Source organism: Chrysemys picta, chromosome 2 (assembly GCF_011386835.1).
Source record: "Chrysemys picta bellii isolate R12L10 chromosome 2, ASM1138683v2, whole genome shotgun sequence".
Lineage (NCBI taxonomy): Eukaryota > Metazoa > Chordata > Testudines > Emydidae > Chrysemys > Chrysemys picta.
The window spans coordinates 251565827-251591996 of NC_088792.1; the positions used below are offsets into that span (position 1 = coordinate 251565827).

The 26170-nt window shown below is 42.5% G+C and overlaps 1 protein-coding gene across 31 annotated transcripts in view; it reads left to right on the forward strand.

The window, feature by feature from the left end:
* The first annotated feature begins 2922 nt into the window (after nt 1-2922).
* VPS13B (vacuolar protein sorting 13 homolog B) overlaps nt 2923-26170 on the forward strand; it is a 943390-nt gene continuing 920142 nt past the window's right edge. For 25 of the 31 annotated variants that reach the window (XR_010598024.1, XR_006173164.2, XR_010598026.1 and 22 more), the window contains exons 1-3: nt 2923-4180; nt 5762-5939; nt 15193-15336. Coding sequence is in view for 25 of the 31 variants with exons in the window: in XM_024105288.3 (XP_023961056.2) it covers nt 5793-5939; nt 15193-15336 (291 nt within the window). In the remaining 6 variants the exon portion in view is untranslated. Of the gene's footprint in view, nt 4199-4768; nt 4792-5761; nt 5940-15192; nt 15337-26170 lie in introns of those variants that run through there. The other 6 variants (XR_010598025.1, XM_065582180.1, XM_065582178.1 and 3 more) reach the window with 2 other exon arrangements.

Here is a 26170-nt window from a genome sequence, read left to right on the forward strand (position 1 = left end):
AGTGGAGCACCCACAGGGACAGCACTCAAAGAAGAGGTTACTCACCTTGTGCAGTAACTGAGGTTCTTTAAGATGTGTGTCCCTGTGGGTGCTCCACTACCCTCCCTCCTCCCCTCTACTTCGGAGTTTTCTTAATCAGTCTCTGCAGTAGAGAAGAAACGGAGTGGGGGTTGGTCGCACAGCATCAGTTAACCGTCTGGAACAGCGTGAGACAGGGACCACGCATGTGCAACCCAACCGGGCACTGCTACCAAAAGTCTCCGACTATGAGCGCAGGGGTGCACAAACACCTAAAGTGGAGCACTCATGGGGACACACATCTTGAAGAACCTCAGTTACTGCACAAGGTGAATAACCGTCTCTTCTTGTGGCAACACTCTCTTATGCCCAAATAATTGTATTAGTCTCTAAGGTATCACAAGGATTCCTCGTTGTTTTTACTTTAGCTCAGTGGTTCTCAAACTGTGGTTCAGGACCTCAAAGTGGGTCATGCCCCCATTTTAATGGGGTTACCAGGGCTGGCTTAGACTTGCTGGGACCCAGGGCTGAAGCCCAAGCTCTACCACTTGGGGCCAAAGCCGAAGCCCAAGGGCTTCAGTCCTCAGTGATGGGGCTCAGGTTACAGGCCCTCTGCCTGCGGCTGAAGTCCTTAGGCTCGGGCAGCTCAGGCTACCCTCCTGGGGTCATGTAGTAATTTTTGTTGTCAGAAGGGGGTCGCGGTGCAATTAAGTTTGAGAAACCCTGCTTTAGCTTAAATAGCTCTTCATGCTCTCTGGTGTTAACCCCCAATGTATTTATAGACAACAGTCATGACCCCTCTCAACCTTCGTTTTGAGAGGGTAAACAGGACAAGCTTTTTCAGTCTCCTCTCCTAAGATAGGCCCTCTATTCCCAGATCATCCTAGAAGCTCTCCTCTGCACCTGCTCCAGTCTGAATTCATCTTTCATGAATATGGGTGACCAGAATTATATACAGTATTCCAAATGAGCTCTTACCAGTGCTTTGTATAATGGCATTAATACTTGTCTATCTCTACTGGAAATGCCTTGCCTGATTCATCCTAGGATCATATTTGCCTTTTTCACAGCCACATCACACTGGTGGCACATAGTCATTCTATGATCAAAAAACACAGCAAGGACTCTCTCCTTTGTCACTTCCAACTTGTAGCAGAAATTTTATTATTAGACCCAAAGTGCATGACCTTGCATTTTGTACTATTTCTAAATGTAGTAAATTTCATCCCATTTCTGTTACTCCAGGCTTCAAGTTCACCTAGCTATTCCTATATAATATCCAGTCCTTCTCTGTAATGACCATGCCCGCCAACTTTATATCATGTACTAAATTTCATTACCACACTCCTACTTTTTGTCCCATTAATAAAAATATTGAATAAGACTGGTCCCAAGACCAATCTCCACTGGTAACTTTCCTCCAGTCCAGTAATTCACCTTTCAATACAACCCAAGGCCTTCTCCCCTTTAGCCAGTTCTTTATCCACCTTACAATTCTTATACTCATACCCATCTTTTCTAACTAATCGTTTCCTAGGTGGTACCATGTCAAATGCTTCTGTGAAGTCCACATATATTAGATTTACTATATTTCCCTTATCTAAAAAAATCAGTTATTTTCTCAAAAAGGAAATCAGATCAGTCTGGTATGATTTACCTTTTGTAAATCCATTGCATTACAACTCTTTTACATCTATGAATTTAATTATTCTTTCTTTCACAATTTGTTCTAAATATTTGCATATTACTGAGGTCAGACTAATGGGTCTGTAATTGCCCAGATCACTTTTTCCCCCTTTCTTAAATATAAGTACAACTTTAGCTATTCTCCAGTGATAGAGTACTATCCCTGAATAGACTGGTTTATTAAAAATCCTTGCTACTGGACTAGCAATCTCTTGTATCAGTTCTTTTAGTATGCTAGGATGGAAATAATCTGGCCACCCGATTTGAGCTCTTTTAAGTTTTTCTTCCATAGATGTGGTAATTTCCATTTTTGTACACTCATTTCTATAAGTCATCCTGCCCTCATGCCAATATTTCACATTATCATCCTTATTGAAAAATGAGGCAAAATACTGAGTTAATTTTTGGGCCACATCTAGATTAACTTTAATCTCCTTCTCATCCACACTGCACAGCAACCGAACCTCATCCTTCCTTATTCTCAATTACATAACTAAAAACCTCATATTTTAATTTCCTTGGCAAGAGCAATTCATCATGACTTTTAGTAATTCTCACTTTATTTCTACATTTTCTAACCTCCGATATGTAGCTTTCTTTGCTGATCAATCTCCCTTTCCGTTCCCTATAGCTTTCTACATACTCTTAATAATCTTTTTGAGGTAATGATTCATCCAGCTGTGGCTGGAGCCTTTCCTAATCATTTTTTCCCCCTTGCTTGGGATGCAAAGTTCAGATAGTTTTTGTATAGTTGATTTAAAGAAATTCCAAGTCTACTCCACATTTAAGTCCCTGAGTGCTTCAGGCCAGTGACGTCTTTCACTAGTAGATGCGCATGTGACTAGTCACACTTTGTTGCTTTCACTTTGTTGATCAATTTGCACACCAGGAGCTCCTTGCATTCCTCCATTCCCCACTCCGTGTGCCATCCTCCCCTCTCCCTGTATATCAGGGACATCCTACAACAACCTAACCCAAGTAGGGGCTCTGTGTGACCTCCATTCCCCCCTCCATCACATAGGAGCTTTGTGTCCCCCTTCCTATTCCCCACATGCCAGGGACTGTGTCTCATTGTTGTCCCCCCATACCATTTTCCTCTATTCTCCCCCTACCCCCCAATGCCAGGGCTATATGTGCCCTATAATTCCCCCATATAAGGATCCCTCATTCTTCCCCTTATGGCAGGGGCTCTATGTGCCTTCTACCCTTGCTATTTTTATTTCTTTTCTTTCTGTGAGCTATGTCAGTCAGTGTGTCAGCTTTTTAAAATTGTATTGGGATGGGCAGAGCTGAAAGGATAGTATTGTTTATGCTGGAAGGTGTTAATGGCTGCTATCAACTGGTTTTTTGATTTATAGACAATTTAGAAGCAGCTGAAACTGCTGGCTCTGCTAACCAGATGCAGGGGCTCTACATTCCTCATACTCCTCTTCTTGTTTTCCAATTTTCATGAAGATGAAAAGGGTTCAGGTCATTGAGACCTAGAATATTCCCTAAAACGTTGCAGTTGATCAGATGTAGTGTTCAAAAGTTATGTTATGAAGGGACAGACAAACAAAGAAATGCCATTGAATTGAGTGTAAGACCCTCAGCAAAGTGTGAATATAATGCTGTACTGGTACTGTAGTTTCAATACTGCCCCATTCTTAAAAATTACAGTAAAATTATCACTGTTTAGTCCACAATTTAAAATGAATCTATTACATATCATACATAAAACTGAGGCTGGTTACTTCAATTATCTGTATTTTATAAATAAAATTACTGTATTTTAAATAAATTACACAGTGGGGTGGAAAAGGAGGATCCCCCCACACCCCGAGTTCTCTTCCCTCATGGTGGAGGTCAGCAGAGTGCAACTCCTGGAAGGGAAGATTTTTCTTGTGTGTCCTAGGGCGAGATTTCCAGTCTCATTCACCACATGGCCACGGGGAGACTCAGCAGTTGCAAACCCTGTCCCTCTCACAGCAGGTCCATCCCTCTTTGCTTCTGCTCAAGGGTGTCTGGCTTCTTTCTCCCTTCAGTTGGGCCCTGCTGCTACTGTACAGAACCCTCTCTCCTGACAAGGCTCATAGAAATGAACAGGCTCGGCCTACAACGGGGTTAAATAAGAGCCCCATCCCAAGTTATAGTACTACCTTCTCCATGTGTGGGCGGGGGGCGCGGGCTTTTATCCAGGCACAATTACCCCCCATCTCCACCCCGGGGGATTTTACCCCGGCACCATTTAACCTCCTGCCCTAGCGATCGTCTTCCCCCGCGGCACTGAGCCCCCAACACGCAGCTGCTGCCCCGAGGCCAGGCGAGGCCCGCGCGGCGTTCCCGCCTCTCGGTGTCACCGCCCGATCCTTCCGGCCGGGCAGCGCGACCGAGCCTGCGCCGAGAACGCGCGGCGGGCGCGTGAGGGGAGGACACCAACCGGGGAACCCGGAACTGCCCGGCCGAGCGGTAACGGCCGCGGCTGCCAGCTGTCACGGTGAGGCGCTGCGGGCAGGTTAGCCTGGGACGGGGCTCAGGGTCGGCGGGGAGAGGGCCCTGGGGACCGCGTTAGGGGCGGGGAGAGTGCTGGGGGTGGGTGTTGGGCAGGTGGGGCGTGTGGCGGGGCGGTAGTAGCGTGAAGGGGTTGGTTGGTGGCCGGTAGTGGCGAGTGCGGGGCTGGGGGCGTGGGGGTGTGTGTGTGGCGGGTTGGGACCAGGCGGGGGTGGGGTAGTGTGGGAGGGTTGGGGGCTTTTACCCCCCCGCACAACTACCCCATCTCTTCCTGGGGGGGCCTTTACCCAGTCAGCGGTGAGGAGCGGGAGGGTTGGGGGTTGTCAGGGTGAGGGGTAGGGGATGGTTGGGAGCAGGCAGAGGCGCGGGTGGGTGGTGAAAGCAGGGAGGGGTGAGGGGCAGGAGTGTGGAAGGGCTGCGGGCTGGCGATGATGGGGGTGAGTGGGAGGGTTGTGGTTATATGGGGGTGAGTGTGGGAGGGTTGGGGACAGCTAGGGGTGAGGGGTGATAGTGAGGGTGGAAGCTTTGAAGGCAGGTGGTAGTGAGGGGTGAATGTCCTGATATAGGTGTGGAATGATTACCGGTAGATTTTTATTGGTAAATGTCAGGAAATGTTAATTTCACAGTACACAAACCTACAACAAATTTCCTTCCATAATAATAGAAATTTATAAACAGGCAAAATAAGAAAAATGTTGCTTGAGAATTTATTAGAGTTTGGTTTAAGGATGTTTACTTTGTATGTTTCACATGTGATGTTGAGAATTTGTAATTTAAGGTTTATAAAGCTTTAACTCTTTGAATCTGAATGTCTACTTTTCATTAAATAATTATTCTAACTCACCCCCCCCATAATTTTGTACTACTGTGAAAATTTAAATACATAACAATTGAGAAAAATGTTTAAAGATAAACCAATATTGTCCATCAAAATTATAAAAGAAATAAAAATCAAATTATGCCAAGCCTATTTATAGGATTTGTGTAGTACTGAAGTGGGCTAATATAAGATTGCATTATATGCTGGACAGTCATGAAAATAAGATGTGCATGTCTTGTGACTATTTGTGTCAGAAACTGTGCTGTGCCAAATGCAATTAGTACTTTGGTTTGCCAAGAGTGGTAGAAAATAGAACTTCACTCTTGATATCTAAAAATTGTTCAGAACGCATTATAAGATTGGTGCCAGTTCAGTCCGAGCCAATGTTCTAATCTGTCTGTTGTCATTAGCAAAAGGTGAGTTTATAAATTGGCAGGATTTGTGTAGATCCAGAGATTACTATTTTCCTGTTAAGTGTTATGTAAGGATATGGCAAGCATGCTGTCCTGCTGCTTTATTTTTTATATATTGTACAAGCTTACTACCGGTTCTAATGCAAACAGGTTGGAAATTCATGAACACAAATATTTAATATATGTACATTTTGAGTCTGAAATGTTTTCTTTAAGTATATATAACCCCTGTTTAGTAAGCAAAACTTGAAATAAATTTTCACATTTCCATACATTGCATTAACTAATGCTGCTAATTTTTAATGTGATCTCTTACTGATTTTTTTTTTTTAAGTGCTTGGTGTATAATCCAGAAATCTTCCACAATGCTAGAGTCCTACGTGACTCCTATTTTAATGAGTTATGTGAATCGCTACATTAAGAACTTGAAGCCCTCAGATCTACAGCTGTCACTATGGGGAGGAGATGTGGTTCTTAGCAAACTTGAATTGAAGCTGGATGTACTTGAACAGGTATGTTAACATAACAGGTATGTTAGCTACTGTGTATGTGGCTCAGTTTATAATAAGTTCAGTAAAATGTTCAAGATACTATCTGTATATCAGTATTCACTTACAATCATTATTATTTTTGCTATCTGTTTTGTTCCCATCTAGACCTCTTTGGAGCTTTCCCTCCCTGTTGGTCAGCTGCTTTGGGAATCCCACATCCCCTGTTCTAGTGGATGAACAGGGAACATTTGCATTTCTGCAAATCACTGTACTTGAAGAGACAGCCATCTCTTTATGAGCATATGCAATCTTTCAGTGATCAGTTATTTCACAGTACCAGCACTTCACTGAACTGCTTCTCCCTCTAAAAAATATTACCAATCTTTTATTTTACTAACTGAATTTAATGATATTTAAAACCATTCAAAATGTTGTGAATCAAATTAAAATCCTCCTTTTAATCATTTAGATGCAGATTTTAACTTACGGGACTCATTGCAGAAAGCTTCCAACTTCTTCAGTAGCAGCTTTCCTCTTTCTGCTGGGCTGTGCATGGAAAGACTAGTTCTGTAGCAAATTCTTCTCCCTCACCAAGTGTCTGATCTCTTTTGGTGATCTCAGTTTGCAAGTCCAAGTCCAGCTGGGTATCCTTACTTGTATCTGTTGTTTCTGGCATATCTAATTTTCTCAGGGCATTTGTCAGTTCATATGGGGTCTCTTCTACCCCTTTGCTGAGCCCTGGCAGGTCATATTGATGGCTGGCTCCAAACTTCATATCAGAGGCTTGTACCAACTCAGTTTCTCTTTTTGTGGTTTAAGTTTTACAGCACCATTCAAGCTAGCAGCGAGAACACCCTCATCCCCAAACACTCTTCTGTTCCTATCACCAACCATTCATTTGGGGTATGGTAAAATGAACTAAGAAAGTCTTCCAGGAAGGTTTTTCCTCAATGATAGTGGGACTTCTGATTTATTTTAGCCTCTGAACATTTTTCTTCCTCATCAGAGTTCCTGTAGGATACAAATAGACTGGAAATCTCCAGTTTTACCTAAATTCTGGCTTGATTCCTATGGCAGTGGCTGACTTCTAAGTTTGTCTGCACCCTCCTGAGTTTTTTCGCAAAGCAGTTTTTCAGTCCTTGAAGTCCTTGCTGCATCTCAGCTTTATTAGCAAGTTCTGTGTTGGCCAAAGCTTTCTGATTATTTCTATTTCCTGAAAAACTTTTTGGTCCATGGTAATTATGTCAGTGGTCACCTGTTCAATCCACTTTGCTAGCACAGACTAGGCGTTTTGTAGCTGGGTTTCAAAATCTGTCCTGACCCTTCATGTCTTCTTAATCAACAGAGGTTTTGTTTCCAGCTGATTATGTTAGATCTCTGCCTTTGGGCTATCCCTCACTTCTTTCTGAGAAGTTTCCAGAAACTATGTTAGGTCGTCTTTTAATTTCTTCTGGCGTGCTTTGATTTCTGCTAGTGTCTCAGATATTTGTTCCATTTTGGTTCAGCAGCAATACCAGCTCACTAGCTCTCTCCTTGGAAAGTATCCCACTTTGATGACTACTCGTATTGCCTCTCCAGTGAGTGATAGAGCCTTGTAGGTCAGTTTTCCTTTGAAGGAGAAATTGATAGTGTGGACAACGGGTATTTTCTTTGGGTAACTTGTTTTTATTTACACCATATACTTTAGTCCTTGAGCAGGTGCATTCACAGACAGCATATAGGCAATCCGCTCTTTCAGGAATCTCAGCCCACAAACTGCCTGGTTCCTAGGATTTACTTCAGTTAAATTAAGGCAGAGAGCAAAACATCTTGTTGCTTTCTACAGTTCCCTCAAAAGGAAACTGCATCACAAAACTAACAAAACAGCATTTCTTCAAAGACTCCTTGCACCTGTGTAGCGCTTAGTGAAGATGCTACCTGCATCGATGGGAGAGCTTCTAGGTGTAGGTACTTCACTTCCCGGAGAGGTGGTAGCTACGTCAATGGGAGAAATCCTCCTGTTGACATAGCGCTGTCTATGGAGTTCGGCTGGTATAACGGCATCCCTCAAGGGTGTGAATTTTCCAAACCCCTGACCGACATAGTTATACTGACATAAGTCGGTAGTGTACACCAAGCCCAAGAAAAGACTTAAAAAAAGAACTAGTTAAGTTCCAGGAGGATAGGTATGTCAATGGCTATTAACCAGGATGGGCAGGGATACTACATTATACTCTAAATGTCCCTAGCCTCTGTTTGCCAGAAGCTGGGAATGGATGATAGGATGAACCACTTGATTGCCTGTTCTGTTTATTTCCCTGGGGCACCTGGTATTGGCTTCTGTCAGAGGACAAGATGCTGGGCTAGATGGACTGTTGGTCTGACTCAGTGAGGCGGTTCTAATGTACACCCCTACCCCGATATAACGCTGTCCTCGGGAGCCAAAAAATCTTACTGCGTTATAGGTGAAACCGCATTATATCGAACTTGCTTTGATCTGCTGGAGTGCGCAGCCCCCCCCCACCCCGGAGCGCTGCTTTACCGTGTTATATCTGAATTCATGTTATATCGGGTTGTGTTATATCGGGGTAGAGGTGTACTTGTAACACTATGCTTAACAATCCCATCTGGTGATTCCTGCCATAACGTAATTACTTTTACTAAGTATAGTAAGTGGACATGTTTTTTGAAGTAGTTGGATTGGAATAGAATCCCTTGAATCTAGGAAAGAAAGCATAGTTTTCTGGTGATCCATATTTGGGTTCATTTAATGGCTCTGCCATAAACTTTCTTTTTGACTGTGGGCAAGTTATGTAGGCCCCCATCCTGCAAACATTTGCATCTGCAAATCTCATTGAGCTTAGTGAGACTACTTACATGTGCAAAATTGCTCCCTTGTGTATGTTTTCTCAAGACTGGGTCCTTAATCTGTATGTGCCTCAATTCTCCACTGGTAGAATGGGATAATCATAGTAAGAAGCAGTGTTGTGAGGAGACATTAATTATTGTCTGCGAAATGCTCAGATACTATGATGTAGAAAATTCATGTAAGTATTGAGTTTAATATTTGGTATATGTATATATCTATGGGAAACAATGGAGTCTATTGTCATTTTACTTATAGGACCTAATGTTGCCTCAGATATTTACATGCAACTCTTATTGACTTGAGAGTTGTGGATATATATCTGAAAGCAAAATTTAGTTCAACAAAAGCAAGTATTTTGACACCTGTTAGTCTACGTGAAATGAATGACCTGGTGCTCTTAGTTTAATTTTACATGGGTAGGTGCCCTCATTAAAACAATAACTACAACTGACATTCTTGTTGGCAGCCTCATCAGAATTCAGAGAGTGAATGGGAATTGAAGATGGACTACATTCTGCCTTATAGAGCAGAGGTTCTCAAACTGTGGTCCGCAGACCACCAGTGGTCTGGGAGCTTCATTCAGGTGGTCTGCGGATAGTTCCTTCTCAGGTGCACACCTGGGCAGCCGTACATGAGAGAATGAAGGGCCGCCCACGTAATTAGTGGAGCCGTTCAAGCATGGCTCCACTAATTAGGTGCCTGGACCATGGAGAAGATGCACATGTAAGATGAGATGGTGGCCTTGGGGGGAATAGGGAGTGGGTGGGAGGGGACAGTGCGGTGAGGTGGGGGAAATAGGAGGTAGGTGGGGGCGGCAGTGGGTGAAAAGAGGGGGTGGAGGGGAATTTGGGATGTGCAGGGCTGTGGCGGCCAGAAAAAGAGGCGACTTGCTCCAGCTCCAGGGCTGCGGCTGCCGGGGAGAGACCCCCCTCCTTCCCAGCCCCAGCTCGGTGGCTGCCACAGCAGGGGAGAGACTACTGATATTAAAATATGAGTTGTGTGCTTTTATTTGTAGAAAAACATGTTAATTATTATTTAGTTTTTTTAATATAGCACTTTTATCCAAAGTGCTTTACAATAGTTAGCTAACGATACAAACAACATTTGGAAAGATCATTAAGTGGTATGCCAAGACCTTCAGCAATTTTCAAGTGGTCTGCGAAAGAAAAAGTTTGAGAACCACTGTTCTAGAGGAAGGCACTCCAAGCTGGGATGGAGGTACACTGCAAAAGCAACTAGAGGAAATGTGCTGAATCTATTCTGTTCATGCTAGGTTGGAGCCAGTACTCACTGAACGCAGTTGAAAGATTCTCATTGACTTCCAGGAAGGCTTAGATCAAGCCCAAAGAGAGTTTTTCAGTCTGCCGGGCTATCAGGCCACCCTCCTAAAGTTTTTTTAAAAAATAATTTGCAGAATTTTATGTAAATAATGCTAATAAGTGCTTATAAATGAAATTTAACTTCAGTTCAATTTATCTCAAGAGCGCATGTATTTTTTTTTTTTTTTATTATGCAGGCACTGCTTGCAACTGTATAGTTAAGCCGGAGTACCATTTTTCACTTAAAGGAAAGGTTCAGCATTTTTGTTAGGTATGAAAAATACATGCATCCTTATAAAAATGGCAGCACCCACTCTTTGAGTACAGAATGAATTTTCTCAGAATTTACAAGTAGGTCTTTGGAGTTTAAAGTTAATTAAAATGTGGTCCTTTAAGAAACTTTGAACTTAAGTCTTTTCCTTTTCCAAATGATCTTGAATGGAATAATGGAGACTCTTCAAAATTTTTATATACCGGTAATTAAAATTAATTGAAATATTGTACATAGATTATAGTGGAAAAAAATTTGTGTTGAAATTAAGTTATTAACTATTTTGTATTACTATAGGCACTATAGAAATCAATAGCTCAGGTAACTTTTAAGGGTGGGGGAGCATTGTATCAGAAGAAACTCAACAAATCATAATCTTTCCCTTTACAGCTGTCTTGCATGCAATGTTTCTATTGGTTGAATGAGTCAGTAGTGTGAGGGAGACAGGATACATGTCAGGCATTCTCTTTGGTATTATTATTATTTGTACACCTCTACCCTGATATAACGCGGTCCTCGGGAGTTATAGGTGAGACTACGTTATATCAAACTTGCTTTGGCCCCCCCTGTTCCTTGTTCCCTGACCGCCCCCTCCAGAGACCCCTGTCCCTAATCACCCCCAGGATCCCACCCCCTACCCAACCCCCCTGCTCCCTGTCCCCTGACTGCTCCGACCCCTGACAGGCACTCACTGGCAGCGGCGGGAAGTGGAGCAACGCGGCCCCAGCCCGCTCCACTCCGCCACTCCCAGCTGCGGCGCTCCGCTTTCCGCCGCCGGTGAGTGCGGGGAGGTTGGGGAAAGGACGCCCCCCCCGTACTCATCCGCAGTGGGAAGCGGAGTGCCGCAGCTGGGAGCTGGCGGAGTAGAGCGGTCTGGGGCTGGGCTGCTCCGCTTCCTGCTGCTGGTGAGTGCAGGGAGGTTGGAGAAAGGACGCCCCCCCACACTCACCTGCGGTGGAAAGCGGAGTGATGCGGTCCGAGCCCGCTCCGCTTTCTCCCCCCCCCCCCCCCCCCCCCCCCCCCAGCGACACGGCTGGGGCTGGGGCAAGGTCCTGCACTCACCTGTGGTGGGAAGCGGAGCAACGCGGCTGGGAGCTGACGGAGTGGAGCGGGCTGGGGCCGGGCTGCTCCGCTTCTGCGACCGCTGGTGAGTGCGGGGGATCCCTTCCCCCAAGCCGCCTCCCCCGAGCGACATGGCTGGGGCCGGGATGAGGGAAGCAGAGTGGGCTGCTCCTGGCCCCCCGCTAATCCTCCGGGCCACTCTGGGACTGCGGGGCCCCCAAATTTGCCCCGGCCCGGCACCCTTAACACGCTGCTCAGAGCAGCGTGTCAGAGCTTTACCGTGTTGTATGCGAACCTGTGTTATATCGGGTCGCATTATATCGGGTAGAGGGTATTACCATTGCACCTAGGAGCTCTACACGTGGACCAGGACCCCTCTATGCTAGGCACTGTACAAACACAGAACAAAAAGACTGTCCTTTATAGATTATTCTAGTTGCACTGCTGTTTAAAGGTTCAGTGGCTGAATTATGATTGGGTGTCTGTGCTTAAAGGACTCTCAGCTGTGCTCAAAGTAGCACTGCTGGGGAACTGAAGCAGAAATGCAGAGCGATCTCTAATCGCATACAAGCAATGGGACTTTGGGGCTGTACTGCTTCTACCTCTTTCTCATATTGCTGGTCTAAGTGAGACAGCTGTATAAATCAATAAGTCAATTGCAAAGTAAGGGACAGATTCACCTTACATTTTGATAGTTTTATGCTGCTTTGGCAATGCAAAGCAGCAGTAAACCTCACTTAACTGGTCAATATACTCTGACTGCTTTGTGCTTCTCTGGTATATTGGTAAATCTGCCCTTAGAAGTTAAAATAATGTTTGTTTCAAATTTGTTGTGTATTTTCAAATCATTAGAAGTATTGAAAGTAGGGATGTAAAATATTAACCGGTTATCTGGTAAGTATTGGTCTTACCATTAACCCACCCTAACCGTTAACCCCCATGCGTGAGTGTCAGATTGGTTCTCCTGTCCCGGGCCGTGCCAGCCAGGAACAGCCCCGGGCTGTGCCATCTGGGAGCTTCGTGGGGGGTTGCCAGCCAGGCGGACAGGGGCTGCGGGTTCTGTTGCGGGGTAAAGTAGTCCCCGGCCTTCCCCTGTGCCACTGGGAGGGGTACGGTTGCGGAGGTAGACGGCACGCTGGTCAGGGAAGGGAAGCTGCTGCTGGGGTGGGTAGCATGGAGTATCTGCCGCATTGGGACAAACTAGGTAGTTTACAGTCTGGACTGTCTGTGTGTATAATTACTGGTCTGAATTTTATTCTGTTTGCACATTAGAAATCTGATCAAGTCATGATCACTTGTACTGAAGCTACCATTAATTTTTAGATCCGGTTAAGGTTACACTTAAGAGAAATCCAAACATGTTAAGGTACAGAAATGCACAGTTAAAGCACCCAAACAACTTTATAGCGGTACCATGAAGGGAAAATATGAAAAAACTGTCTTTAAAAATTAGTTTAACCTAATCTTGGAACTGCAAACACAAAATGCCTTAATTATTATCGTATGGCTATTGTATGGCATCACTGTAATATATTATTTATAGACCAGAGTCCTGAATGTGATGAAGACAAGTTTTGATTTTAATGTGGAAGTAGAGGTAATAATACTTAACTTACCTACCTGTCCCACGGGGATATTGAGGGTTCATAGATTTAGAAGGGACCACTAAAATCATCTAGTCTGACCTTCTGCATAACACAGGCCAAAGAATCTAACCCAACAATTTCTGCATTGAACATGTACCTTGTGTTAGAGCTACAGCATATATCTTTTCGAGTTTGTATAGTACTTCAAATTTTTAAAACACTGTAAGTGTTAAGTATTAAACAAATGTAATCTAGTATAGTTCAACATTCCATGTAATACTTAGTTTAATGGGAAAAGATTCCAAGAGAATGGAAGGGGAATAAAAATAAGGCCTCTGTTATGTTTGTTAAATTAGTAAATGTGGCACACACATTTGTTCTGTGTTGCCTCAATTATCATTCTCAAGTACCACAACAAAGGGTTTGCATTATATCACTGCAGAGACAATTATTTGTCCAATTAGGATAATGTCAGACAACATTTGTATCAACATTCCTTTGGCACAGAAAGGTTGATTTACCTTCTAAGTATATGGGCAATCTGTGTCTCTCTGCATTTTGCTCCACTTCCTGCTTTCAGAAGTAGTGCCCCTCCCCCCCAAAAAAGGATTTTTCCATATCTTGTAGGAAGCTTTGGACACAAATGGGACTTTGAGTTAAATCCATCTGGTAAATAATGGAAAAAAGCTATTTCAGAATGTCTTTTAAAATAAACTTAGAATTCCCACATGTAAAGGCAAATCAGTGTCTAAATAAACATTGCTATACTGATGATTGGCATAGAAATTAAATATTTGAGAGACAAGAAGCCTAGCTTACTTCTACAACTCAATTAAATTGCAGCTCGTACTGGCCTGCTGTCTTCCTGTGTGAAAGCCTCACCTGTATGTTATACATTTTTTATTTTGTCAGGCTGTTGGAAAGTATAGTGCTTCTTATTCTTACCTGCTTGTTTGGGCTGTTGGAAAGCTGATGTAAAGTGATTGGCTCCATTTGTTATAGGCAGCAAAATGACCTATAACATTTTGAGTATAGAATGAATTTTCTGAGAACGTACAAGTAGATCTTTGTTTGGAGTTAAAGTTAATTAAAATGTGGTCCTTTGAGAAACTTTGAATGTCAGTCTTTTCCTTGTCCCAAATGATCTTGAATGGAATAATGGAGACTCTTCAAAATATTTATATAATTAAAATTAATTGAAATCTTGTGCATAGATTATAGTGGAAGAAACACTTATAGTTAAAAAAAAAAAGCTGAATGTATTTTATTCTGACCATGTTCAAAAGATTTGTTGTATTTACAGTGTGTACAGAAACGCTCATCCGTATGTCAAATACACTACAAAGTAAATCTTTGCTATGTGGAGTGTAGCCTGATTAGATTAGTCTTCCCATGTTGACCTCCTTTCCTCCTGTTTGACTTGTTCCCTCTAATATTATGTTAACACTGGAGGAAAAGAGTACAAACTCAACTTTATATATTAAAAGGAACCAACAAGATACATATATAATAAAAACATCCCTCATACTCTTTTTACCATAGCCCTCATTCTTTAAGTACCTGCTCCATCTTTGTGTTTTTCATTTCTTGCTTTCATCTGATTTGAGCCTGTTCCTAAGAGATACTGAGCACTTGCAACTCCCATTGAAGTATTAAAAGGTTTTTGGAGCAGAGATCTCTCTTCCTCCCTCCCCCCCATGCAGTTTTTAATATTAATCTGTAAGGCTCCATGTGCTCCACAGGCACTATAGAAATAATACAGTATGCGTATGAATATAATTAACTTTCATTGTGAATTGTTGTGAGTATGCTATAGTTACGTTTCTAGAGTAGTGATGCATTTCACCGTAGCTGCATATAAGAGACTGTGGTTTAAACCTTTCTTAATTATCAGGGACATAGTAGAATCCAGATGTTTCCTTTGAACACATAAGCACAATAAATGTGTATGAGTAAATGCATGTGACCAATTATTAACTAAAGTGCCAAGACTTGTGCCATACATAACTGACGGTGGAAAAAAGAACTTTTGAGGATTTTTTTGGGTCGAGGGTGAGGGCATGGGCGCGAGGTGACTCTTAAGATTTTATTCTTAGTTTTTTTGTAAAGTAGCAAATGTGTCCTTGACAATTTTGATTTTGTTTTTAATTAAGTTTTAATATCTAATTGGTTAATTCATGTTTTTTAGGAGCTGAAACTACCATTTAGTTTTTTAAGTGGACATATTCATGAATTACGAATCCATGTACCATGGACAAAACTAGGCTCGGAACCTGTTGTCATCACTATCAATACAATGGAGTGCATCTTGAAACTAAAGGATGGAGTCCAGGTAAGAAGCCTATGATGAGTTTATATAAAATATATTTGCTAAAATTGAGGGTTTTTAAAAAAAAATTGATAAAGTAGTTGATGTTGTATTACAGGAGTGCTAATTTGTTTTGTCTGTCATGTCTGGCCAAAAGTCTTTGTCTGCACTGTATCAGAGGGGTAGCCGTGTTAGTCTGAATCTGTAAAAAGCAACAGAGGGTCCTGTGGCACCTTTGAGACTAACAGAAGTATTGGGAGCATAAGCTTTCGTGGGTAAGAACCTCACTTCTTCAGATGCAAGTAATGGAAATCTCTAGAGGCAGGTATATATCAGTGTGGAGATAACGAGGTTAGTTCAATCAGGGAGGGTGAGATGCTCTGCTAGCAGTTGAGGTGTGAACACCAAGAGAGGAGAAACTGTTTCTGTAGTTGGATAGCCATTCACAGTCTTTGTTTAATCCTGATCTGATGGTGTCAAATTTGCAAATGAACTGGAGCTCAGCAGTTTCTCTTTGGAGTCTGGTCCTGAAGTTTTTTTGCTGTAAGATGGCAACCTTTACATCTGCTATTGTGTGGCCAGGGAGGTTGAAGTGTTCTCCTACAGGTTTTTGTATATTGCCATTCCTGATATCTGACTTGTGTCCATTTATCCTCTTGCGTAGTGACTGTCCAGTTTGGCCAATGTACATAGCAGAGGGGCATTGCTGGCATATGATGGCATATATAACATTAGTGGACGTGCAGGTGAATGAGCCGGTGATGTTGTAGCTGATCTGGTTAGGTCCAGTGATGGTGTTGCTGGTGTAGATATGTGGGCAGAGTTGGCATCGAGGTTTGTTGCATGGGTTGGTTCCTGAGTTAGAGTTGTTATGGTGCGGTGCGTGGTTGCTGGTGAGAATATGCTTAAGGTTGGCAGGTTGTCTGTGGGCGAGGACTGGCCTGCCTCCCAAGGTCTGTGAAAGTGAGGGATCATTGTCCAGGATGGGTTGTAGATCACTGATGATGCGTTGGAGAGGTTTAAGCTGAGGACTGTAGGTGATGGCCAGTGGAGTTCTGTTGGTTTCTCTTCTGGGCCTGTCTTGTAGCAGGAGGCTTCTGGGTACACGTCTGGCTCTGTTGATTTGTTTCTTTATTTCCTTGTGTGGGTATCGTAGTTTTGAGAATGCTTGGTGAAGATCTTGTAGGTGTTGGTCTCTGTCTGAGGGGTTGGAGCAGATGCGATTGTACCTCAGTGCTTGGCTGTAGACGATGGATCGTGTGGTGTGACCGGGGTGGAAGCTGGAGGCATGAAGGTAGGCGTAGCGGTCGGTGGGTTTTCGGTATAGGGTGGTGTTAATGTGGCCATCGCTTATTTGTACGGTGGTGTCCAGGAAGTGGACCTCCCGTGTAGATTGGTCCAGGCTGAGGTTGATGGTGGGGTGGAAGCTGTTGAAAGCATGGTGGAATTCTTCCAGGGCCTCCTTCCCATGGGTCCAGATGATGAAGATGTCATCAATATAGCGTAGGTAGAGAAGGGGTATGAGTGGACGGGAGCTGAGGAAGCGTTGTTCCAGGTCAGCCATAAAAATGTTGGCATATTGTGGGGCCATGCGGGTGCCCATAGCGGTGCCACTGGTCTGGAGGTATATATTGTCACCAAATTTGAAATAATTGTGCGTGAGGATAAAGTCACAGAGCTCAGCAATAAGTTGTGCTGTGTCATCATCAGGGATACTGTTCCTGACAGCTTGTATTCCATCTGTATGTGGGATGTTAGTGTAGAGAGCCTCTACATCCATGGTGGCTAGGATGGTGTTTTCTGGGAGGTCACCAATGCATTGTAGTTTCCTCAGGAAATCTGTGGTGTCACGGAGATAGCTGGGAGTGCTGGTGGCGTAGGGTCTGAGTAGGGAGTCCACATATCCAGACAGTCCTTCAGTGAGAGTGCCAATGCCCGAGATGATGGGGCGTCCAGGATTTCCAGGTTTGTGGATCTTAGGTAGTAGATAGAATAACCCCGGTCGGGGCTCTAAGGGTATGTTGATTTGTTCCTGTGTTAGTGTAGGGAGTGTCCTGAGTAGATGGTGTAGTTTCTTAGTGTATTCCTCAGTGGGATCTGAGGAAAGCGGCCTGTAGAATTGGGTATTGGAGAGTTGTCTGGCAGCCTCCTTCTGGTAGTCAGACCTGTTCATGATGACAACAGCACCTCCTTTATCAGCCTCTTTGATGATAATGTCAGGGTGGTTTCTGAGGCTGTGGATGGCATTGCGTTCTGCACGACTTAGGTTATGAGGCAAGCGATGTTGTTTTTCCACAATTTCTGCCTGTGCACGTCGGCGGAAGCATTCTATGTATAGGTCCAGACTGTCATTTCGACCCTCAGGAGGAGTCCATGTGGAGTTCTTCTTCCTGTGTTGTTGGTGGGAGGGTATCTGTGTATCAGTGCGCTGTTCAGTGTTATCATGAAAGTATTCTTTGAGTCGGAGGCGGCGAAAGTAGGCTTCCAGATCACCACAGAACTGTATCATGTTCGTGGGGGTGCTGGGGCAAAAGGAGAGTCCCCGAGATAGGACAGACTCTTCTGCTGGGTTGAGTGTGTAGCTGGATAAATTGACGATATTGCTGGGTGAGTTAGGGGTACCCCTGTTGTGGCCCCATGTCGCAGGTAGGATTTTAGACAGCTTACGGTCCTTTTTCCTTTGTAGAGAGGTGAAGTGTGTAATGTAGATCTCCTGTCTTATTTTAGTAAAGTCCGTTGGTGTGGAGGGTTGGTTATTTATGAGAGTCTCCAGGTTGGAGAGCTCTTTCTTGATGTTTTTCTGTTTGCTGTATAGGATGCTGATCAGGTGGTTCCTCAGTTTCTTTGATAACGTATGGCATAATCTCTCACTGTGGTCTGTGCAGTATGTAGATAGCAAAGGATTTTTCACCTTCAGTCCATTTGGTATGATGTCCATCTGTTTGCATTTGGAAAGGAAGATGATATCTGTCTGTATTTGTGCAAGTTTCTTCATGAGGTTGATAGATTTCCATTCCATACGGCTAAATGCAGTGCCTTGCATGGTGTCAAGTATCAGAGGGGTAGCCGTGTTAGTCTGAATCTGTAAAAAGCAACAGAGGGTCCTGTGGCACCTTTGAGACTAACAGAAGTATTGGGAGCATAAGCTTTCGTGGGTAAGAACCTCACTTCTTCAGATGCAAGTAATGGAAATCTCTAGAGGCAGGTATATATCAGTGTGGAGATAACGAGGTTAGTTCAATCAGGGAGGGTGAGATGCTCTGCTAGCAGTTGAGGTGTGAACACCAAGAGAGGAGAAACTGTTTCTGTAGTTGGATAGCCATTCACAGTCTTTGTTTAATCCTGATCTGATGGTGTCAAATTTGCAAATGAACTGGAGCTCAGCAGTTTCTCTTTGGAGTCTGGTCCTGAAGTTTTTTTGCTGTAAGATGGCAACCTTTACATCTGCTATTGTGTGGCCAGGGAGGTTGAAGTGTTCTCCTACAGGTTTTTGTATATTGCCATTCCAGATATCTGACTTGTGTCCATTTATCCTCTTGCGTAGTGACTGTCCAGTTTGGCCAATGTACATAGCAGAGGGGCATTGCTGGCATATGATGGCATATATAACATTAGTGGACGTGCAGGTGAATGAGCCGGTGATGTTGTAGCTGATCTGGTTAGGTCCAGTGATGGTGTTGCTGGTGTAGATATGTGGGCAGAGTTGGCATCGAGGTTTGTTGCATGGGTTGGTTCCTGAGTTAGAGTTGTTATGGTGCGGTGCGTGGTTGTCTGCACTGAAGCAATAATCATGGTTAATATCACAAGGACTGTGATGCTTTCTATTCTTTCACTTTATTTGCTGTAGTGTTGTTCCTGCAGGTGTAAAAGCAGGTTAATGAATCTCTCTGCCAAAATTTTCCTATGACTAGGCAGCAAATGAATCTCAAGAGCAACATAGCATCCTAAGTGCTTCCAGCTTTTACCACCCAAGAAGTGTCCCACTGCTGGATTAAGTTATATAGAGCATCACTAGGCGGTGTCCTCAAGAGATGAGTTATTGCTGTAGGAATGCTTTATTAAAGTTCCTATTATTTCAGTATCGCTATCTTTTCCATTTTGATGTAATAAGTTATTTGCTTAAAATATAAAGTCTTCTTGGAAGACATTTTTAGTATCTTATAAAAGCTTTTTATTTAGTTGTTTGTGACAGACGCATAACAACATTTCATGTCTGTAAAATTTTCATTCCACCACAATGAAATCTGGTATCATACCAGGAACTGGATATTATTATATTTTGCATATATGAGTTTAAAAAAAAGTACAGAGCTTTGTGAAATATGCAGTAGCATCTTGACATACTTCAGCATTCATTGTCAATCAACAAATATGTTGGAACACTTAAACACTAAAGCACGTTTTAGTTCTAGGTTTCTTACTTTGTCTAAACATTTATTTCATTTCAATAGATACTCCAATTATATTTAGTTTAGAGTCCTGGGAAATAAACATATGATTTACACATCTTCTATAGAACTTCCACAATTTGCTTAATGAACTGTTAATATTTGATACCAATATTTAGATATCTGAAAGTAATTACATTGGAGAACATTTCTGCATTACATTTATGTGATAAATGTTCTGTAATAAAAGTCAGTCTATTTCTGGAATTAGAGATTTTTGTTTTGTTTTGGAAAACCTGGTCCTAGTTATGCCACCCATGAAGTGCGCGCGCTCTCTCTCTCTCTCTCTCTGTCTCTTTCATATATATCTATATATTTTATCTATATATAAAAACAACACCCAGACACTAAGTATTTTTTCAATGGTAAGATAGAGGTTTCAAGGCCAGATGTCCCATAAGAAACACATTTTAGAAACAGCAAATTACAATTAATTATAGAAGCTGCGGAAAAAAATATGTAACACATGACTTTGTGCAACCAAGAACTAATATTTGATATTGGACCATGCAGATGGCTACTGCTGGTATGATCAGATTTCCTGCTTGCATGGTATTTGAAACTTAAATTTTGTGGTGCGTACAGCAAAAGGTCAGATGTCATGAATGTAAAGCACTCTCAAAACAAGTATTTGTTACAGATGTTTAAGATTCAGAGGCAAGAAAGGATTTTTGAAAATTACAACTGACATTTGAACAAATTATTCAGTGGTATGTACACCCTGGAGAGTAACATTTGGGTCTGTGCCAATGATAGCGTTTATCTTTGAGTAATAAGAGTGCAAATGAAAACATTTTGTTGTTTTCTATGGGTATATTTTTAAGAAGCTATGGGTTTGATTTTATTTCATGAAAAAGTACTTGTATTAGAAATTAAGTGTTAAGAAAAATGAAAATGATATCTAATGACTTCCATGTCGAATTTATTTAAGTATTTTTAGGCTATTTTAATTTGCACCATGTAATTGTAGGTTGAATGACTAAGAATAAGCCTTTTATCATCAAAATATTTGCTTGTTAGAAACTGTTAAAATGTACATACATTGTAATAGGTAAAATGTCTTCTCAAAACACTGTGATGATGGAATAAATGTTTTTTAAAAAAATTATTTTAAATTAACTATCAACTAAAACAATTGCACCAAAGAACTTCAAATCAGTAAAATAATAAGAAAACATTGTATCCTGTCCCGTGTTAGTTAGCTTAATCCTGCATTTTGTTCCTCAGGCAAAATGTCTGTTGGAATCATGAATAGTTTGTCTGAGCAAAGTGTGTGCAGTCATTGACCCTAACTTACAACCATGAAAACCCATGGTGAAACCTGTGGAGAAGAGGTGAAGTTAGCTGGGTTTCTGATGAGTGTTGCTTTGAGTTTGCAAAGGAGGTAGTGGGGCATGGTTTTAAACATGATGATCCCATGGGTATCGATGGAAAGGAAGTTCTGATCTTGGGTGCCAGCCCCTTTGCAATGCTTCCATATATGCATCACCATGGGGATCATACACCTGCAACTCTTTAGGAGTTGTGCTGCTGCTGATTCTTTGTCCATGCTTTGGCAATATCTCTTTCCCAAGTGGGGTGAAGGCATAGAGTGGAAGATAAGGCTGATTCTAGCAGCTTTAACTTCTGCTGAACTTCTATGATAATTACCTTTTTAGAAGAGGAGAATGTTTATTCCCTCTGAAGCATCTGGCATTGACCACTGTCAGAAGACAAGATACTAGGCTAGATGGATCATTGGTCTGACCCAGTATGTCTGTTTTTATGTTCTAATGTCGTATACTAGTGATGTGTTTCACCCACAAAGTAGGAGTAGAGGTACTTCTGTAAACTCTGGGGGATTAGGGGTGGATGGAGAAACTGCCTCTTCCACTTTTGCGCTTCCCAATTTATTTTTGCTCAGTTATGCTTTCTGTGATGAAGTGGGAATTTCCTGTGACTGACTTGACTAGGGATTGCTATCCAGGGGTTCAGATGGGTTAAAATGCTCCTGCGGCAAAGCAGGCGATGTGAGTTTGTTTGGGTCATATAACTGTCTGGGGTGGTATGAATGGGTTATTAAGGACTGGCTGAAACTTACACCAGTGGAGGATCTGGAAAAAAAACTCTAGTGACTGAACAGTTGACACCTAATGAGTTGACACTCAGCAGGGGTCCTTTAAGAGGATGACAGTAGAACAGGAGGTGAAAGGAGGCAAGGATCAGAGCTGGCTTTTTGAGAGACAGAGGAAGTTCTGATCTGAGGCTGACAGGCAAAGGGACAGCAACAGAGAGAGGAAACCAAGATGGTTTCTAGAGCTCATGGTTAGAAGCAGCAGTGCTGGAGCCCAGAGACTCCGTATCAGAGGTGTTGAGCCCATATGGCCTATCTTTAAGGAGGTCTGGCACAGTAAGGGACTGTTTAAAAGCTGAGGCATAGTACTGATCATGTGGATCCATGACCCTTTCTTCCTCCCACAGGTGAATGAGAGCCTTGACTAAGTAAGCATGACAGTTTAGCTAGAAAAATAGGTTGCTAAATATGCTCTCTCTGTTTGGAGAGGGAGTTTTTGAGTGAGCCATTTATAAGATGTGCAGTTGAATATGAAGGCAGAATATATCTTGATTACAGTTTCTACAATACCACAGTGGTAGAAATCAGGTGCCCATTCTTTCACAATACCCTTATTGCATGTATGATGACTCAGTGAGTCAATGGAACTCCATGGAGGTGTATGGGTCATCATGGTTGTTTTTCACAGTTGTGTGGCCTAAACATCAGTGTTTCTGATGTCAAGTTACAATAATACTCAGGTAAACCAGTTACATAAAGAGTAAGACCCAAATAAATGTGGGTCTAAAATGAGAGACACTTGGGAGGAATTTACTTGTGGTGATTATTTCCTGGATAAGTTTAAGTTGTGCTGATCATGATTAGAGGTGAGTTGTTAGTTCTGCTGGACACTGTTAGAAAATTACCGTATATACTCTTTCATAAGCTGAATATTTTTGGTAAAAAAGTGATGCATCAAAGAGCAGGGGTCAGCTTATAAATGGGTCTACACCAAAATTTGATGATTTTAAACTCTATAGAATCATTGAATTGACTATCTAATACATTGTCATTTTGTTTACCTGGAGCGTTCACAGGCACGGAGCCCCTCAGCTCCCTGTGGCCGCGGTTCACCGTTCCCAGCCAACCGCTACAGGGAGCTGATGGGCTCCGTGCCTGTGAACGCTCCAGGTAAACAAAATGTCCAGGCCTGCTAGAGGCTTACCCTAACGGGCCAGGAACCAAAGTTTGCCAACCCCTGAAATATAGGGTCGGTTTATGACAGGGTCATACAGTTTTTGTTATTTTTACCTAACTATCTTGGGGGGGTCGGGTTATAAACGAACAGGCTAATGAATGAGTATATACTGTACCTATATATCATGGAATGGCAATTTCAGGTATAGGGCTTAAAGGGACCCACTTAACAGTGTACATAACAGCAACTTAGGCTATCGGATGCCAGAGAAGGGGTGTTGAAATCTGGGGGTAGGAAGAGAGGGATGCAATAAAACAGGATAAACATGAAATGAGTGTGCATTTATATTTAATATTCCAAACAAAAAGCCTACATTTGAGTTTCACTTTGCAGTCTAATGTTCTTTAAAGTCAGGGAATAATTAAGATAAGTTTACTTATATAACCTTAGCTGTCTCTTTGTATATGTGAATTAACATATAGTCTTTAGTTTCATAACTACACGCTACTCTGTCCCATTCAGTGTGCAGGATTGATGGTGCTGGGGAATGAGATAGTTGCCTCATAAATTTTAGTTCATCATTCAGTGCGTTTGACCCATTCTTCCTAATTCGCAGCATCATTCTTTCCCTATCCTGAGTGAAGTGTAGCTACTACAAACCCCTACTTCATTCACTGCACATCATCCAACTTCAGTAATCAGTGAGGTGTGGGTCTTTCATACCCTAACACCATTGGCTACACAACACATCCTGATATACTGCACGTTTTAAGAGGCAGGGCCCTTCATTAAATATGAAACAGTGGTTGATCATGTAATTAAAGACTGTATTATAATGCATATTCACAAGGAAGTTTACATTTGTTTGCACAACCTTAACTGTCATATCTTGACTTTGAAGAAGATTCACTCAATCTCAAGTTTTAATGTTTTGTTGTATTAAATTTACTCTTTTATTTTTTTAAACAAGAAGTAAATTCTATCATAGGTAACTATTTTCTAGACAGAAGTAGAATGTTCTATACAGCACACTGTGCAATCAGTTGAGGTCAGAAACCTTGCTTCTGCCCATACAGACTTTCATTTATGGAAACTGGCTGTACACCTTGAAGCCTGGTCTGTTTCTTTTAGTGTATAGCCTATTTTAATGTTAAAATAGATGTTCAGTTTACAAATCTGATTATAATATTAAGTTTTAATCTTTGTGTATGAATGTAAAATTTAAAATGTGAGAGAGCTGCCCTCCAGGCAGAAGTCCAAACCATCTGTGCTGGCTGCCAGAGTTCCTTGAACTCAGACTCTCATGTTCTCATTAAAGTGCCTTGTGTCCATGCACAAGCTTTTTAAAAAGTAAATTATTTGGGGTGTAAGGTCACAGTAATTAATCTTATTTGGAATCGGAGTGACTCTACTTTATAGTGAGTTTGTTAGCTTATGATTCATATGATGTATTCCTAACTACTCTGCTTCTGACAATTCTCCCACTGCTATCCCAGACTGTATTGCTTCACAGTTTGATCAGCCTGTCTTTGAATCTGTGTGCCCTCCACTGCTCCAGTTTAATTTTGATTGGATGCCACCTCTCTGTTGAAATGCTGCCATGCAGCCATGTGTGTCCCTTTTTGATGCAAGGTAAGTTCATGCAATGAGTCATATGCCCATTATAGCAGCCATGCCCCTTGTGCTTCCGTGTGCACACTTGCAGCATTCCTGATTGTCCTCTTTGGACAGCTGCATGTCCAGTCCCATCTGGAGATGTCACTGAAATGCAAACATCTACAAGACATTGTCATGGCACTTCCAGACTTGTTCCCAATGCCAAGTCAAAGCAAAGGAGGTGTGGCAGAAGTAGCTGAAGACAAGGGACAAGAGCAGGACCTCTGGTAATGCTCCTACTATCTGCTGATACTGTAAGCAACTGGAATGGATTTTTTGCAAGCAATGTCACCACCTAACCCAAGAATGGTGAGGGGGGCAATTTTCCACAAAGCACACGAGACACCCACGCACCTAAGACACCACAGAAAGCATCCTTGACTTTGTGTATAGCATGGGGTCTCACCAGGAGGAAATTCTTCAGGGGAAGCAGTAACTGTATGACCTGGCAGATGGGGAGATTACACAAGTACACCATGCAGACAGTCATACTGAAGCTGCTGTGGAGGAGAGCTCTCCCTGTTCAAGCATCCAGTAAAAGGCTTCTTAAACAAGGGAAGCCGTCATAACTCTGTTAATGTCCATAGTGGTCTGAGGAGCAAAAATTCCCCTGCTCTTTCAAGCAAACATGCCTAAATTTCTAAAGATCCTGGCATCAATGTCCTTTTCAGACTGTCCCATGTGAATATTGGTGAACCTTCCACCGTGATCTACCAGGCCTTGCAGCACCATGGAGAACTATCCCTTCTTGTAGATGATAAAGGCATTGGCTTGATGTGGGAGGCAAACAGTAGGTATCTGGGTCACATCAGTAATGCATATGCAGTTTGGGAGCCCAATCAATGCAAAGTTATCAGTAACCTGATCGTTGCTAAGTTTGCAACATGACACAGCAGCACCCTCCTCATAGCTCTGCAAATCTCTATAACAATAGCCTCATCAGTTGATCTACCTATACCAAACTAGTAAACTACTGATTGACAGCTCTCAAGAGTGTTGAGTTTCCAGATGGTAATGGCCACACATTTCTCTCTGCTGAGGGGAACTCTCATGTCGGTGTACTGCTGTAGTTCTGGTGACAGATCTGCATAGATCTTTAGAAAGGTAGCCTTTTGCATCCTGAAGTTCTGCAGCCACTGCTGGTCATCCCAGTTCTGTGTCACTATCCTATCTGACCAGTTAATGCTTGTTGATTTACTTCTAGAGGTGATGCTCCACTGAGTAAAGCCCCTCCAAGTATATGTATGCAGAAGTAATTGCTTGATTTCATCCTTCTGCTCCTCTTACCTGTAGTCCTATCACCTTGCATCTGAAGCTGCCGAGTCAAATGCAGTCAGCTGAACAGCTGCAATAAATATGCACATCCTGTGTGTACTAATTATTGTGGTAATCACGGTGTTCAGCAGTATGTTTTCCACGCTGTCTGAAAGCAGTTTGAAAATTGAATTGGTGCTGGCAAAATTCAGATGAATTTATGGGTTTCCAAGTCAGGAATCATGGGAACTTTTTAGTATGACCCTACAT